General features: G+C 37.6%; 1 protein-coding gene across 32 annotated transcripts in view; it reads left to right on the forward strand.

Moving 5' to 3' along the window:
- The window catches only part of DST (dystonin), a 480,723-nt gene that overhangs the window by 390,918 nt on the left and 74,292 nt on the right, over positions 1–15,513 (forward strand). For all 32 annotated transcript variants that reach the window (XM_072832497.1, XM_072832507.1, XM_072832502.1 and 29 more), the window contains one exon: positions 14,613–14,774. In XM_072832497.1, coding sequence (XP_072688598.1) covers positions 14,613–14,774 — 162 coding nt within the window. The remainder of the gene's footprint in view (positions 1–14,612; positions 14,775–15,513) is intronic.

Genomic DNA, 15,513 nt, shown 5'->3' on the forward strand with positions numbered 1-15,513 from the left:
GCTGCAGAGGCCAATCTATAACAAAAAGCTTGTTCTCTTCATATTTGTCTCCCAGCATTTTGTTTAAGTGGTGAATTATAGTCTTTTCCTGCTCTTTTATTTTTTCTAGTTTTCTTATCATTTTTAATTTAATTTCTTTTGTAAACTTTTTCTTCCAAAAGTTCATATTTTTAAAGGCAGAGAGGAGTTCAGTGTTGTAATCCTGGTTTTATAAAGCAAAGATCTTGGGCTCATGCTCCAGAGGATTAGGAATATATTATTTTTGATTGGACTACAAGCTCCTCAGTGCCAAGAAATGCCTGTCACTTGATAGCATTGAGTGTTGCTTAATAAATGGAACATTAAATAAGAATGGTGGGCCACGTTCAGTGTCACTGGATTTGACCTCTTTAATAATATTATTAAGGTGACTAAATTTTGAAAAATCACTTCTTTTTCTTATTATGATTATGATTATTTGCTGTTTATAAAATACCTTTAAGGCCCAGTTCTTTCAGGGCTCAAAAACCTGTGATTCTGTATAGATAGTGATTTTTGAAGGTGAAAGAACTGTTCACCCACCTTAAGAATTAAACTGGGGATCCCTGGGTGGCGCAGTGGTTTAGCGCCTGCCTTTGGCCCAGGGCGCGATCCTGGAGACCCGGGATTGAATCCCACGTCGGGCTCCCGGTGCATGGAGCCTGCTTCTCCCTCTGCCTATGTCTCTGCCTCTCTCTCTCTCTCTCTCTCTGTGTGTGACTATCATTAAAAAAAAAAAGTAAAACTGCCAGTTGTTTTACCAGCAAAGGATAGGTTTATTTGAGACTAGCAGAGAATTGCAGCATGGGACAAGCAAGCTAGGGCAAAACCATAGGCAAGTCTGGAAAATAAAGGAGAAAAACATTCTTTTGTGGAGGAAAGCTAGAAGTTGAGAAGGCTATTAGAAACAAAATGTCCATCAGAGTAAACTGGAATTTGAAAGGATGGTGGCTTCTCACTGGCTGAGTTGTGACAGCCTCTCATCAACTGGACTGCTGGAGGGGTTACGGAGGAAAAGGTAGGCCTGTCTTCCTCTTGTCTGCACAGCAGTAAAATAGATAGCCTCCACCTGTGAGATTTTGAGAGCTCCCCCTCTTGAACTTCCCACCCCCAGTTTAGGGAAGTTTCCCTTCATTAGTTTTCATGAAAGCTACCATATTGTAGACTTTACTTCCTTGATTAGCCTATCAAACTTTCCTGTTGCCAGTTTGCAAAATTGAGATTTCACATGAGAGAATTCACTATTAGAAAAACAAAGTTCCATGGCAGGGGAACTGAGATTTGGGAGAGATTTGGGAGAGCTTGATGAATGAGTCTCTGGAGTTTTCTGTAGAACCCTGGCAAAATTTGAATGCCTAAATGACAGTAATCAGGTGGCCTTCTTCCTGGTGAAATTGAAGCATGTTCAGTGCTTTTGTGAAACATGATCATTTCTCTGGATTTTCTGTGAATTTGTGTAGAAGAAAAAGAGAAGGACTTCATTTCTCCTACTTGAACCACTTGTAAGAAAAATGGGCAAAAGTAATAATATTAGTGCTGCTGCTTGTAGGTGCTTCCCTCTTTGTGTTCCAGGCATGAAAAATATAGTTATCAAAAAAAAAAAAAAAAAAGAAAAAAAAAAGAAAAATGTGTCTCTCTATATGGAGAGTTCTTTTGAAAGTAAGAAAAAGCAAGGTAGGAGGAGCTCTTTCACCATTGCATTGAAAGTGTTTTGCAACCCAAAAGCACTAAAGCATCATTACCATTAATGGTTACAGTGATTGTTTTATTTGATTGTGAAGAGAAATAAAGTGGTCATTTTTTCTAAAATAAACCACTTAGCATGCTGTGTTGTCTCTTTTCTGATTACTTTGCAAGGAGTTGATTGATTTTAATGAAATTTAGTAATAAAGAACATCTTGACACAACTTCAGTGTCTTGAGACCCAGTGACTAAAATAAAAATTTCCAAGTGGACAAATCATCTGCATTTAATGTATTTCAGGACAGAGGGAAAAAAATAACAAGAATGTAATTATGATAAATAAAGATGGCAGCATACACAGTCACTAATTCTATTTATTTGTGTGTGTGTATGTCCAAAAAAAAAAGCAGTTATAACAACTAATATTTATCGAGGGCTTAGTATGTGTCAAGCGTTTCTCTAAACTCTGTCTGTAATCCTGTTAACAGTCCAGAGACAGGGTTGCTGTTATTACCCTTATCTTAGTATAAAGAAGCTGAGAGCCAGAGGTTCTTCCTCTGGTGACTTGCCCAAAGTTACACAGGTAGTAAGTGTCACAGCTTGCATGTTTTGGCAGAAATAATACAGTGTTTCGTGTCAACTTGATTCATCGTGATGCACTAATATTTTGTCTGAGAAATTTTAAAACCTCTTTGCCGTAGCCAAATTTGGGTGGCCTAAGTAGCTAAATTGTTCATTTCAATCCAAAACATTAGCAATACCCACTTAATGAAAGTGTTCTATAAAACTGGCTGCTCTGAGAAAAATGACATAAATGTGTGTGGAATTTCCCTAGAAACTGGTGTGTAGATGCTGTAATGCTGATAGTGATGGTGCTCACTACCACCACCTCTGCTGCTGACATAGAACTAACCATTTCATTGTCTAAGTCATTCGATCTTTCTTGATTCAAGTGGTAAATCAATTTGTGTGCAAGTCAGATCTCAGTTTGGTTTTTGTTGAACATTATTTTGAACACAGAATTTTAGGAGGATTTTAAAGAATTTAAAGTAGAATAATCTATATTGAGTGAAAAACTAATAGTCTGCTAAAAATAGTTATTTTTATAGTTCCTAAAAATAAAAAAGAAGGAGCACTGGAGTACTGGATCTATTTTTATTATAGACTTCAAAATGTAATCCAGTTTGACATGACTCTTATCTGGTAGCTTTAGTTTAACCTAATATGACAGATGAAATCTTAATTTTTCATGAAACAAAATTTAGAGTAGGACTGAAACTTAGTAGCTATTACCCACTCAGTAGGGGGTACCTTATATGCTCAGGGAGTATAATGGATTATTTGAATTAGGTAAGACATTTTTCTGCTTCCATTTTTTTCTAAAAATTAACTTAAGAAATAGCAGTTAATATCCTTGAAAGTTCAAAATTAATTCATACTTAAAATACCAACCCAAACATAATGATTAAAAACAAATGCTATTCTGAACCAAATGTCCTAATTCACTGTCCATGAAAGCTATTCCAAGTTTTTGAAAATAGATTTAGTATTACCTTCTGTGTTAGCTTAAAGTTTTTAAAGTATTTTGATTGTGTGAGTTCTGTTTACCATATGTTTTCTGACTTCTAGATATCAGTCACTAGGCTAAAATGTATGAAGCATGAGGTGTTTTCTATTACTGTTGATAACTTAAAGTATCATTTTTCTACTTATACTTGTCTATATTATGTTAAATTCTATGCACATTGTCATAAATTCCTAGGCAGAAAAGAAAAAAATTGCCTTTGGTGTTCCCTCTAACCCTACCTCCTGTTAAAGATTACTATCTTAAGATTATCTTCAAATCTAAACTACATTATTAAGTAATATTAATATTTCCACATTTTTATTTATCAAAGACACATGTAACCAACTATATACAAGGAACATGTCCCAGCAGTTCCTGTGATGTCATCAACAGCCAGTCAGATCTTCTGATCATCACGAAGTAATCATTGTCACCATATTGAATTGATTTAATTTCAGTGAAGATCAAAGACATTTGATGTTTTAACGAACATATACAGTCACATCCTAGCTGAATATATGTCCTTCGCACCTCTATCTAGGCCATCATAAAAAGTCTTACCTCAGAACCTGCTTACTGTTTATTTCTGGCTATTCTGTTGCTGCCTCAAATTGTAATTCAGTTTGTCCCCACAAATGAACATATCGCCAGTATAAAGTCTCTCTAAACTGATTTCTTTTTATTTTCAAAATTGAAACAGCATTATATGAAGCAGAGAATTTTTAAGCCAAGTCAAAACCATAGACAAAGACCAGAACACCTACCTCATGTCTTATCAAAGCATGTTCTCTGGTCCAGGTGAAGGCATTGTTTAACCCAGGAATCTTCATCTGAATAATAAGTGAGCTATCATGAGGCTACACAAACTAGGCAATGGGAGCCCTATTTGTAAATAGTATGGCTGAAATCAATCACTGTCCAAATACCTTCCTAAGATATTTGTGAAAGGATCCTAAAACAATGATGTCTATGATGTCATCATATTTTTTATGGATAAAATTAATTTGTTCAATGAATGCTTTAACATAGTGGATTTTAAGTGTGCCCATATTGTTATATGGATGTCCATGGTGAATTATTACACATTTTTGTTGGGAACAAGAAGAGATTAAGTAAAGCTGTTGTCCAAGAGATTTTTCTTAGGGGAAAAAATCTTACTTGACTAGATTTCTGTTATTGTGACTATATTAGTAAGGCAGTTGTATGGTATCTTCCTCTTTTTTTTTTTTTTTAACGAATATATTTTCACTATAGAAACCATGACTCAATGCATGGGCCTTACAGGAAGGTCACATCATTTAATCAGGTACATCAATGTGACATTTAAGATTTTAAGAAGAAAGACTATCATACATGATGGTCAGTAAAGAAGTTCCACCCAAGCAGAGACCACCACACTATGGTACAAAATGCTGGAGCTGATCACTCACAAAAACTAGCAGAATACATAGGTGCCATCTTTCCCACATAAAACACAAGGATATACTACTCTGAAAGGGCCATCTAAAGGGAACTTGGCAATGTGGGTTCCCTTTCTGCTTTTGCTAACTAATACTTTCAGTCTTTATGCTGCATGGTCCTTTCTTCTATTGCTTTAAGTTTGGGAATTAAAGTAAGTTGTTCTGAGGGCAGTTTTAACCAGAGATTTTATGATTTTATACAAGGAGGTTTGTTTGTTTGTTTGGTTGCTTTGTTGTTAATGGGATAAAACTATATCACTGTTTTAAAGAGATCTCCCAGAAGTGCCGAACTATAGCATCTACTGTCATTATCATAGTCCTCCCTTAGGTAAAAGGTGATCTACATAATTTATTAATGTGGAAAGTTGCTTAAAGGTGTGGGTGTGTCTGTGTGTGTGAGAGAATTTGTTTTGTGGTTACGAAATTATACATTGGCTTCTTGATAAGAAAATTTGACCTCTAAATGTTTTTTAAATAGTTGCCTAGGTCTGTAGTCTTCATTAAGTATTGTCTCAGAGAGGTAAAGTTAGCTGAAAAGCTTTTGGAGCCGTCCAGGAACCAGCATACCCTGAGAAAATGTCTGCTCACATACTATGTTGCTCACTTAACTTTAATTGCCTTAATCTAAAGAATAGTTAATTTCTTTTAGTAGTGTTTTAGAATGAAAAATGTTTTCAGGTTTTGTTCGGTTTTTGGTTTTCTGAAGGAAATTGAGTGGGATCATTAACAGGTGCATTGGTTTTTGCTTGCTGGATGGCTTCTTTGGGAAAAAAAGTTAACTTTTAGAAATTGCATATGCACGTGGGCATATATTTAAATTAGCAATATTATATATAGAATCATTTTCTGTTACATAGAGTATTTTTTTATCCACTGCCATCTGAAAACTGTATTGAAAATAGAGGAAAAAATAGTATTGTAGTAACTTACAGGAAAAATAGCAAGGGCCTATTAAAACTATTAACATTCACATCAAGATAAATTCCCATCAAGATGAGACAGTAAGTCTGTTAAGTGTTTCTGAAGTTGTTTGCTTTTGTGGTGGGGCCTCATATTCTACTTTCTTTTAAATATAAGCTATTTTTATTAAAACAAATAGCTATTGCATATTCATCTGATAAATATCTTTGAAAATTCTCTAGTTATTTATGTGAAGATGTTTATTAGTTTGCAAACTTAAAAACATGAGATTCTTAAATTTTTCATTATCTAATGGTATATCTGTTTTAGAAAGAACAGAAATTGTTGTTCCTAAGGCTTATTTTTGTATCACAGCCAAAAAAAAAAAGGCCAACAAACCATGTATCTCTTGTCTGGCTTCTGATCCAGATTTCAGTAGCTAGCTGTTGGGCCAGGAAAATACTTTTGTCAGTTTTCATGGATAAGATTATATTTACTCACACATTTGCTACTTATTGCACATTGAATTTCTTAATATTACCAATCTTTCAGCCCTAAAAACTCCATGTTTCAGTTGATAAAATCAGTCTTTAGCTTTTCTATGAAATGGATTGTTGCACTTAGTGGTAAGATTTTTCAGGAACTTTACTTTTCAAATATTTAATTTCACTTTAGAAATATAAAAATGAAAAATGGTACTATTTTTGTTTATTATACAGTTAGAATTTGTGTACTTTTCCAAAATCATCTGCCTTTAGAAAATACTTTAGCTAAAGAACATCTAGTAGGGAACCTAAAGTTACATTTTGGGAACATTTAACATTACGATTTCTGTAGATATGAAATAATAGTGTTGACTATTTTTCAGAAAAACTTTGCTCATTTTATTGTGTATTATGAAAATGTAAGAGGTCTATATATGATAATATTTAACAGTTTAAGGTATCTTAATTTTATTAACGTTAGAGACTATAATATTTAAAGTAGCTGTATAAGTCAAATTTGGGAGGGAAAGATAAACCAGTCTAATTCTGCTCTAAATGTAGATACACCTTTGGAGTGTGATTGGGGGGTGGGGAGTGGCAGAGGGACAGAGAATCTTAAGCAGGCTCCACGCTGGGCTTGATCTCACAACCCTGAGACCGTGACCTGAGCTGAAATCAAAGAGTGGGGTGCTTAACCGACTGAGACACCGAAAGTGATTTTAAGTAACAAAGATATAGATAGATAGATAGATAGATAGATAGATAGATAGATAGATAGATGATAGATAGATATGCATACACAAATATGTGTATGTATATAGTTGTCATAAATACCAGTATAATATTAATAGTTCACATTTAACTTGAATCAAATTATTAGGATTATAATTTGTAGAAGTAGTTGAAATTAGTTTAAAAAAATAGGTATTCCATTATTGAATAAACGGGTTATATTCAAACATAACCACCAAAGGGCACTTTTCCATAGCACTCCTTACTTTCAAGCTATATATTGTGCCCTTTCTTCATCCATATTCTCTACTGTACTGTAAGTTATATAAGGACAGTGGTGCTGAATCTCTGTGCACCAGTGTTTTACCAGTGCTTACTATGGTGTTTGGTAGATAGTGAGCAGTTTTTGATGAATGCTTGAATTTATGAATGAATTATATATGTAGTTTAAAGTCTAAAGTCTAAAAATAGACTATCCACCTCAAATGTGAAGATTACACATTGTTTTTCTTAGCTTTACATAAAGCCAAAACAATTTTGTGATGATGATTCAAAGTTACAGTCTAAGGTGAATTTGGGCCATTCTTATGAAAAGTTCTATGAGGATCAAAGGTACTCATCCACATTTCATGGAAACTTGAATATTAATATTGCCATGAATAAGTAGCTTTCCAGTCTTACATATCAGGATAGGGGCAGTTGTGAGTAAAACCCTTGGTCCCTCACGATCCTCAGCCTAGTGCCCAGTCTACTGTTCAAACATAGTAACTGTGTGCACTTTTTCCTTATTATTAGCACCTTAGAGCAGACACTCTGCTCAGTACCATAGGATCAAGTGCTTGTTGAAATATTTTACTTCCTGCCTATGATAGGTATTTTTTTACAAATATTTTTCTTTATAGATAGCTATATATATGTATTTTTCTTTTCCCTACTTAATATACTGAATTGCATCAAATAATTGTTGAATGGGTGTGTTATTACCTATAGAGTTCTGGTTGGAGATAGTTTTTTTTTTTAATTCAGTTCTTGTCTATAAAAATAATTTTGGAATAATATTTTCTCATTAAAAGTGCAAAAGTTCCCTGCCACATCTTTTCTGCAAAATTATCAGAGAAAGTATGTAAGGTTGTTAATTTTTTTTTTTTTTTTACTAGAACTGCCTTCAACTCAGGTCAGCACAGTCTTATTTCTGTTCAAATGATTATTATTTTGCGAGATTGAGAAAAATAATCTGCCTTTACTTATAACTCTATCTGCTACAATGGTAGTGTTGCTTATTTTGTAAAATAAAGAATGGATGGATTTTATTTATTTAAATAAAACTTAATTTTTCTCACAATGGTTAAGGTTTGTCTTGCTGAATGTATTTTCAAACAGTGTTTTGAAAGAGCGTCCAGGAGATAACAATCTGCGGATGTGATTTTGTTTATTAAATATCCAGAGTGCCTGGCTGCACTTATTTTTGCCTGGGCCTTGCATTAAGCTCCGGGGGACTTGTGTGTTAGTAACTACTGATACTCATGTCAGCAGTGCCCAGGGCTGGGCCCACAGGAATAATCTACTCTGGAGAACAGTTAGACTTGAACTTGGGTTTTTAAAAAGGAAGGACTCAACACTGGACTCAAAGTGATCCGCACTTTGCATCGCAAATGCTACTGAAGCGGAGTCTGCAACTGCAGCCTGTGAGGGTGTGGTTTCAGCTGAAGGATAGGGACCTGTGTGGTTCCCCCCCACCCCCCCATTTAATATTCAAATGAGCACGGTGGCGGGGCGTCGGCCAAAGGATTGCTTCAGCGATCGCTTGGTGTCAAGTTCCGCCGCCGCAAGCCCTTCGGATCCCTCCCCATTTTGAACTACGTAGTTGGTGGGATTTCGGGGGACCTCTGAAGCCGAGCCGCCCGCCCCCTCCCCGTCCCAGCGCTGGGTCTGATGCGCGCTGATGTCACCGCCAAGCTGTTGCGCGGCAGCCTCCCGGCCTCTCGGTACCTCCCCCTGAAGCCGCTCGCCTGCTCCCGCGAGGGGCCGGGAGTCCAAGAAAGGATGACGGCGAAGTGAAGTCGCGGGCGGGCGAAGCAGCCGAGCGGTAGCGCTGCTCGGGCGGGCGGGCGGCGCGGGAGCGGAGCCGGGTCGCCCGGGGAGAGAGGGCGGCGCTGGGGGCGCGGGCGCGGGCGCGGGAGGATGCCTGCGGGGACCGCACTGCCCCGAGGAGCTGGGGACAGCGCAGGGTCCCCGCCCCCCCCCCCCCCCCCCACCGGCCACCTCTGCCTCTCTCCAGCTATAGCTGAAATGAAAGCCACCCCGCGGCCACAGTGGGTCAGTCTCAAAGGCTAGCGTAGTCTCGGTTTTCAGCTGAATGTGAATTGCGCTGCTTGTGCCTTAGAGGAAACCCGGAGCTCTTCTCTGCTGCAGTTTCCTCAGGTGGAATAAGCCTTAAGGAAGATCAGATAAGACTCTGGAAATGGCTTTTTTTTTTTTTTTTTTTTTTAAGGGGAGTTTATAGTACACCGTGATTTCTGTTTACCTTAAACGGTTGCTGGATTATCCTGGCTTGGCTGTCCAAAAGTGTTTTTTTCCCCCCCTTTGGGTAGCCTCAAAGAAGCTTAATATGGGAAGAAAAACTGCCTTTCGAATCAAGATTATTTATAGCTGCACCCAAAAAAAGTAAAAGAAGATACTAACTTTCTTAACAGCATTAGACAACTTATTTTGCTCTGAAGATTTATTTTGTGCCTTGATCTGAACAATACGTGGTCACTGTGTTTGTCTTTTAAGTTTCTGAAGCATGGTTTATTTATAAAGGAGATGGAGTTGTGCAAGCCATCGTTAAGTGGATTACAGTTAAACAAGAGTTCTGCCGATACTAACGTTCAGCCTGTTAAAAATGCTTGCTCATTTGGAAATGTTAACCTGGAAATCTCAGATGCAAAATTAGACTAAAAAGGGAAATGGACTGACAACGGAATGTTTTGACTGTTTGAGCCACTGTTAAGTGTGTGTTTGTTTTGGTTTGGTTGTTTTTGTTTTTTCCTTTTCTGTGTTTTGGAGTGTGTGATAGGGACCTTGAGGGAGTGGGGGGGAAGGGCAGGAGGAAGGAGATTCTGTTCTGTGTTCTTGATGCACTTTATTTTTTAGACTCATTTTAAAAACCAGGTAAAAGGCTAGTTGCATTTAGAGTGACACACTGATGATGATACCTTAAACACCTCATCTATCACGACCTGTATTATTTGAGCATATGTCTTTATGCTGAGGACACTTCATAGCTCTGATCAGAAGTATACTTTTTCGAAAGTATGCTTTACCTTATTTCTTATTTTCTGTGTCAAGAGCTGCAATATTTGTTTTAACTATTTAGAAAATGGGGAAGCCACTCAGCAGACCGGACTGTTTACGTCAGAATCCCCCATGTGTGGGGAAAGGTGAAGAAGAAGAGGACCTAAATATCGAAGACTGTTATGTCCCACAGCGGTCAATCTATGATACTGTTAGACTAAACGAACAGATAGACTCTGGTTCAAAGGGCAGCCTGTCTTCCAGGCATTTTACAGATCGGACTTTACCCTACAGTCACAGAACACTGGATGTTAGCTCTTTATGCTCTAACGGTGCCCTTGCTTCTTCCAGTGTATTTGAGCTGAGAGGTCGTGAAGCTAACAAACTAGATGAAAAGATGATCTTTGATGCACTCAAGCTAAACAGTGATATCATTCGAACCACAGGATTACCCAAAGCCAAATCCCATGCAGAAAAGAAAGAACATAGACGGTCATGGCGAATGTTTGTCCCAGCCAATTTTATGGATTATGCAAACAAAAGTGAAAGCTCTTTTGTTGAACCTACTGATATGTCAGATGCTGTTACCAAGGCCAGCAAGTGCAGATGGGGTACTAATTCTCTAACGTCGGAGGAGGATGACTCTGGTTTATGTAGCCCTCCAGCAGAGAGGGAAGAAAAACAGGGCATTTTAATTGGAGACCAGTCAAGAATTAGAAGCTTGTCTTCTGCTGAAGATATTCATATAGCAGAGCAATACAGACCGTTTTTTTCCGTTTATTCCATTAGTGAACAGAAAATCCCTTTGCTTTCATGTAGGAGTGCCCACCCTGATGAAAATTTCAAAATGATTTTACATGATGTTCCTCCTCTAGAGGAAATAAAATGTGTAAATGGTCAAGGGGAAAGCCGTAGTGAAAATTGCCTGCAGAATGATTTGAAAGAGAGCACCATTAAGTGTGATCCATTAAATACACTGGGAGATGGAGAAAGCCAGTGTATTTCTAACACTGGAGGAGGAAAAACATATGGACCAGGAGGATCGCAAGTCACAGCACCAAGTGGGGAACTGATGGAAGTTTCTTCTGAGGTTTTACACCTCTCTCTCACAGGTCTGGAGGGAAATGATGCAGATTGCGGTAGCACAAGTTTAGTAAAAAATGTGACACTGTTGACACCATATGATCCAGAAGAATCCAACCTAGCATCTAAAGAGGAAGTGGAGGCACCCCTTTCTGCCCAGGAGATGGACGTGGTCCATATGAAGTGTTCCCCGAAATTCATACCAGTAAGAAAGCAAGCAGCTCCCAGAAAAGCAAGGGCCCAGGCTGGAATGTTGGGCCCAGTCTGTAATGGCTTTCAGTTAGTTCAGGTAATTAACGGGAACGTGAAACTCTGTAATGCCAGTAGTTTGTGTTTCTGTTTTAAAGTGGTCACTAGTGTCTCGAATAATGCTCAAATTCTGTCTTCTGTTTTGGGGATTTGCTGGTACCTTGCAAGATGCCAGGTATTGATAAGTTGATCATTACAACAAATTAATTTAGGCACCTTTAAAAAATTTTTTACTTATTTATTCATGAGAGACACAGAGAGAGAGGCAGAGACATAGGCAGAGGGAGAAGCAAGCTTCTCCTGCTTCTCCAGTTCACCTGAGTGGCAGGACTCGATCCCAGGACCCCAGGATCACAACCTGAGCCAAAGGCAGACATCTAACCACTGAGCCACCCAGGTGCCTTTTAGAAGAATGATTATTCCCAGCTGTTTAAGAGTCCTGTTAACTGGGCAGGCAGTGGCTGTTTCCCTGCGTTTAGACTGCCCCCTCTGTGAATTTATGTTAACATTAGGCTTTTACACAAATTGTGGTTTAAGACACTACCACTTAAGGGTAGTTTTTGTGGATTTATTAAGGTTGAACAGGCCTGGTCATGAAGGTACAAGCACACAGTATTTATATTGCTGTGGTCTGCAAAGTAGTCTGCTCAAATTAAGGACATTTAAAACGTGCTGAAAATCTGCTCTCACAAGCTCTGAATGTGGAAGTAGAGAAGTTGTGCTGTATTTTGTAGTCATTATAGCTCCTAACTTTTTGTGAGTGGTGAATGAGGTAAGAAAGTAAAGGGTACAGCCTTGTCATAAGTAGAGGTTGTTTGTCAAGCCTGTGATTATTTTCTTCCCACTCAGATTGAAGTTCAGCTATTTTGGTATTTTTACTAAGCTCTTCTGGTAAACTTTGCCTCAGAGGTAATTTTATTTTATTTTAAGCTTTGTGTTGGTGTGCTTATGGGTTAGATTAGGGGAAAAGTCTCTCTTCCTAAGTATTTGTTACCACTGAGAGATAAGGAATTTGGACAGTATCAGAACAGGTCCTCTTCCCAGCCTATGAACTAATCACTCCAGTCAGTGTTACCCTTTTCTGATGCATGTGTTAAATGGCATACTAGGTTAAAAGCTTAAAAGTACTTTCTTTGTGTAAAGGATTTAGCAGTTTCTTTTGTATAAAGCAGTTAAGCTCTTAGGAATATACAGATTCCTCAGTAGTTCTCTTTTTTTTTAACCCACAGTATATTCTTTGTAGCACTTTAGATAATTACCACAAACTCACCCAGAGCTACTCTGATGTGCAACCCTAAAATTAGTTTCTTTAAAACCAAGATCAGAGGTTAAAGCAATTTACTAGAACCTTATATCAGGTTTTTTTGTCCTGAACATATCTGAGAGAGAGAGAGTAGAATTTTTCCCTGGCAAATTCCTGGAATTAAGAATGTAGCAGTTTTCTACCGTTCCCAACTTTTTTTCTGTAAGTAGTAAAACATATCCATAGCTATTAGTTCCTAGAAGTGGTATAGAAAAGAAGTAGAATGGTAGTGCCAAATTCTATTTTCACCGCCTTGCTGCAACTTTGTATTGACTTATTAGGTAACTTTTAATACCTTTTTTAAAATTATAAAAGCTTACTTTTTTTTTCCTCAATGATTTGAGTTCTTATTTCTTGGGTCATGTGTAATTGACTGTTTATATTTAGTACTGTTATATAGAAACAATTAGCCAGTGTGGAAATTGTCTGTAAGGATTTTATATAGAAGAAGAAACTTGGACTTTTAGCTGAGAGGAGACTTCTAAGGGAAATGATCATTTATTTGTTTGCTATTCCTAATTTACTCATTTATGCAATAACACAGGGCTATCTTGCATGCCATGCCTTAGGCCAGAGTCTGGAGAGTTTCTGCTGTAGCCTCTACATCTTTAAAAATTACTTTCCATACTATGGCTATAATTTTTTAAGTACTATTTTGTTATTTGCCTTTTTAATGTTTTCGTATGTTCTGTTAACTGTCCATTTACTTGTACTATTGATCTATTGTGCCCTATAGTATAATGACTCAAACTCCAAAACCTTGTCTTGTCTTAATATCTAGCTGAAACTTTCCTTCCTTGGTTAAATTAATTTATTTTCTTTATGGCATCCTTTAGGCTCTCTATATAAAACATTTGTATCTCTATGAGAGTTGATGTATCATCAGTACTATCCCTTTGTGGGGTTAATGTCATCCACACCAAAATGTAAATATAGTTTTTCTCTACTGAAACTCATTTGACAAATAATTATTGCTAGGTACCATGGTAGGTCCAGGACATAGAACCACTATAAGGAAAACAGAAATTTCTGCTTTCATGGAACTTGGATTTTACTCCAGCACATGAGATTTTTTGCCAGTGACAGGCATTTGAGGACTGTAAGTTGGACGGAGCTGAGAAGAGGAAGGAGAGCTCTAGCAAATGGCTGGCGGTTCAAGCAGCGACCAGAGTAACCAGAGTTGCTGTGCTGGGTGACATGTGTGAGCAAATCCATGGGATGAGGTCTGTGCACTTGCAAGGCTTTTAGGGGGCTGGATGGGTAGGGATCCATACTATTACAGTGTCTGCCTACATCTTTTCTCATTTCCTCTCTCTGTATTTTGGCCCAACTGGCAAACTATAGATTGGCCTCTTGGCTCACCTCAACATCTTGTTATTGATCTTCATTTCCAATTTGGGTCTCAAACTTCAACAGTTGCCAGCTAGCAGCAGGTGTCCATAGAGGAGCTGATAAGGCTCCTTGCCCAGTAAAGCTCTTGGGCCCATCTTATCATTTTGCTCCTTTGCATTTTCCATACCTTTTTTTTTTTTTTTACTAGAGTTAAATTGGAATGATGGAAAATAGTGTTATGCTAATGAAGCAATAGGGAGAGGACAGATAAACTCTTTTTTTTTGGTTTTATAGGTAATCTGATTAAAGGTACTTAGAATATCATTCTTTCAAATTCCTGAGTGGTTTTGATAATATTATGAATTTGCATTTAGTTTAGTTTCTTACTGTTATTCATAAGGTGGCTGTGACATATGAATAGATAACAGAAATTATTTTTACCTGTAATAATGGATAGCTGATAATTACACAACATTTGTATTAAGATAGATAATTTATATAAATTATTTCTCTTCTAATTGCAGGCATTCCAAAAAGAAGAGATTGAACCTTTGCAGGTTAAACAGCAAGATGTAAACTGGTTAGGTCAAGGCCTTATTCAGAGTGCTGCTAAAGGCACCAGCACACAGGGTTTAGAGCATGACCTGGATGATGTCAATGCACGCTGGAAGACTCTCAATAAGAAGGTAATTTTTCCATCTCCTTTGTTTTTTTTTTTTCCTTTGTTATCATATCTGTTGATTATTCTTCTCTAACATTTCTTGTGACAACTAATCATATTTATAGTAGCTAAACTTCCCTGAACATGCTTACTTTTTTTATATTGCTATAAATTAGATGGCCAAAACTCAGATGCCCACAGGAGGTCAGTAGGCAACATAAATGAGAGAAGTGAGTTGAGTGAAATAGAACCTCTCTCTATCACTATCTTGACTTTGATAGAGACACAGTTGTGCCGGTGTGATGGCAGGCGGCCCATGATCCATGACCTTGTGTTGAGGGAGCTCACACACCTTTAAAGGTACAATCAATCGGTACTTAGCTCTGGCACATCATCCCACGTAGGGATCTAGATTCAATGTTGTCAAATTGTTTACTTACTTTCAAAGGGACTTGGAAATCTCACTTTTTCTGTGAAACATAATTTTCAAATGTTGGTAACTAATTTCACACTGTATAATAGGTCACGCTGTGCAGGTGAATACGACTATGTCTCTGTCGGCCTTGGACTGAGGGTTTACCACCCTCGCCATAGGCTATTAACTCTAAATATTATTTTACTTATGAGATGTAGATTCCACCTTTTTCTAAATGTCCATGGGAGAAAACACTGGAAAATAATGCTCCTGATACCTTACGGGGATAATGCTGAAACATAATGGCAGCCCTTCACATGACATAAATTATCAGAACATTGTATAGGAT

Source organism: Canis lupus, chromosome 7 (assembly GCF_048164855.1).
Source record: "Canis lupus baileyi chromosome 7, mCanLup2.hap1, whole genome shotgun sequence".
In the NCBI taxonomy this organism is placed as follows: Eukaryota; Metazoa; Chordata; class Mammalia; order Carnivora; family Canidae; genus Canis; species Canis lupus.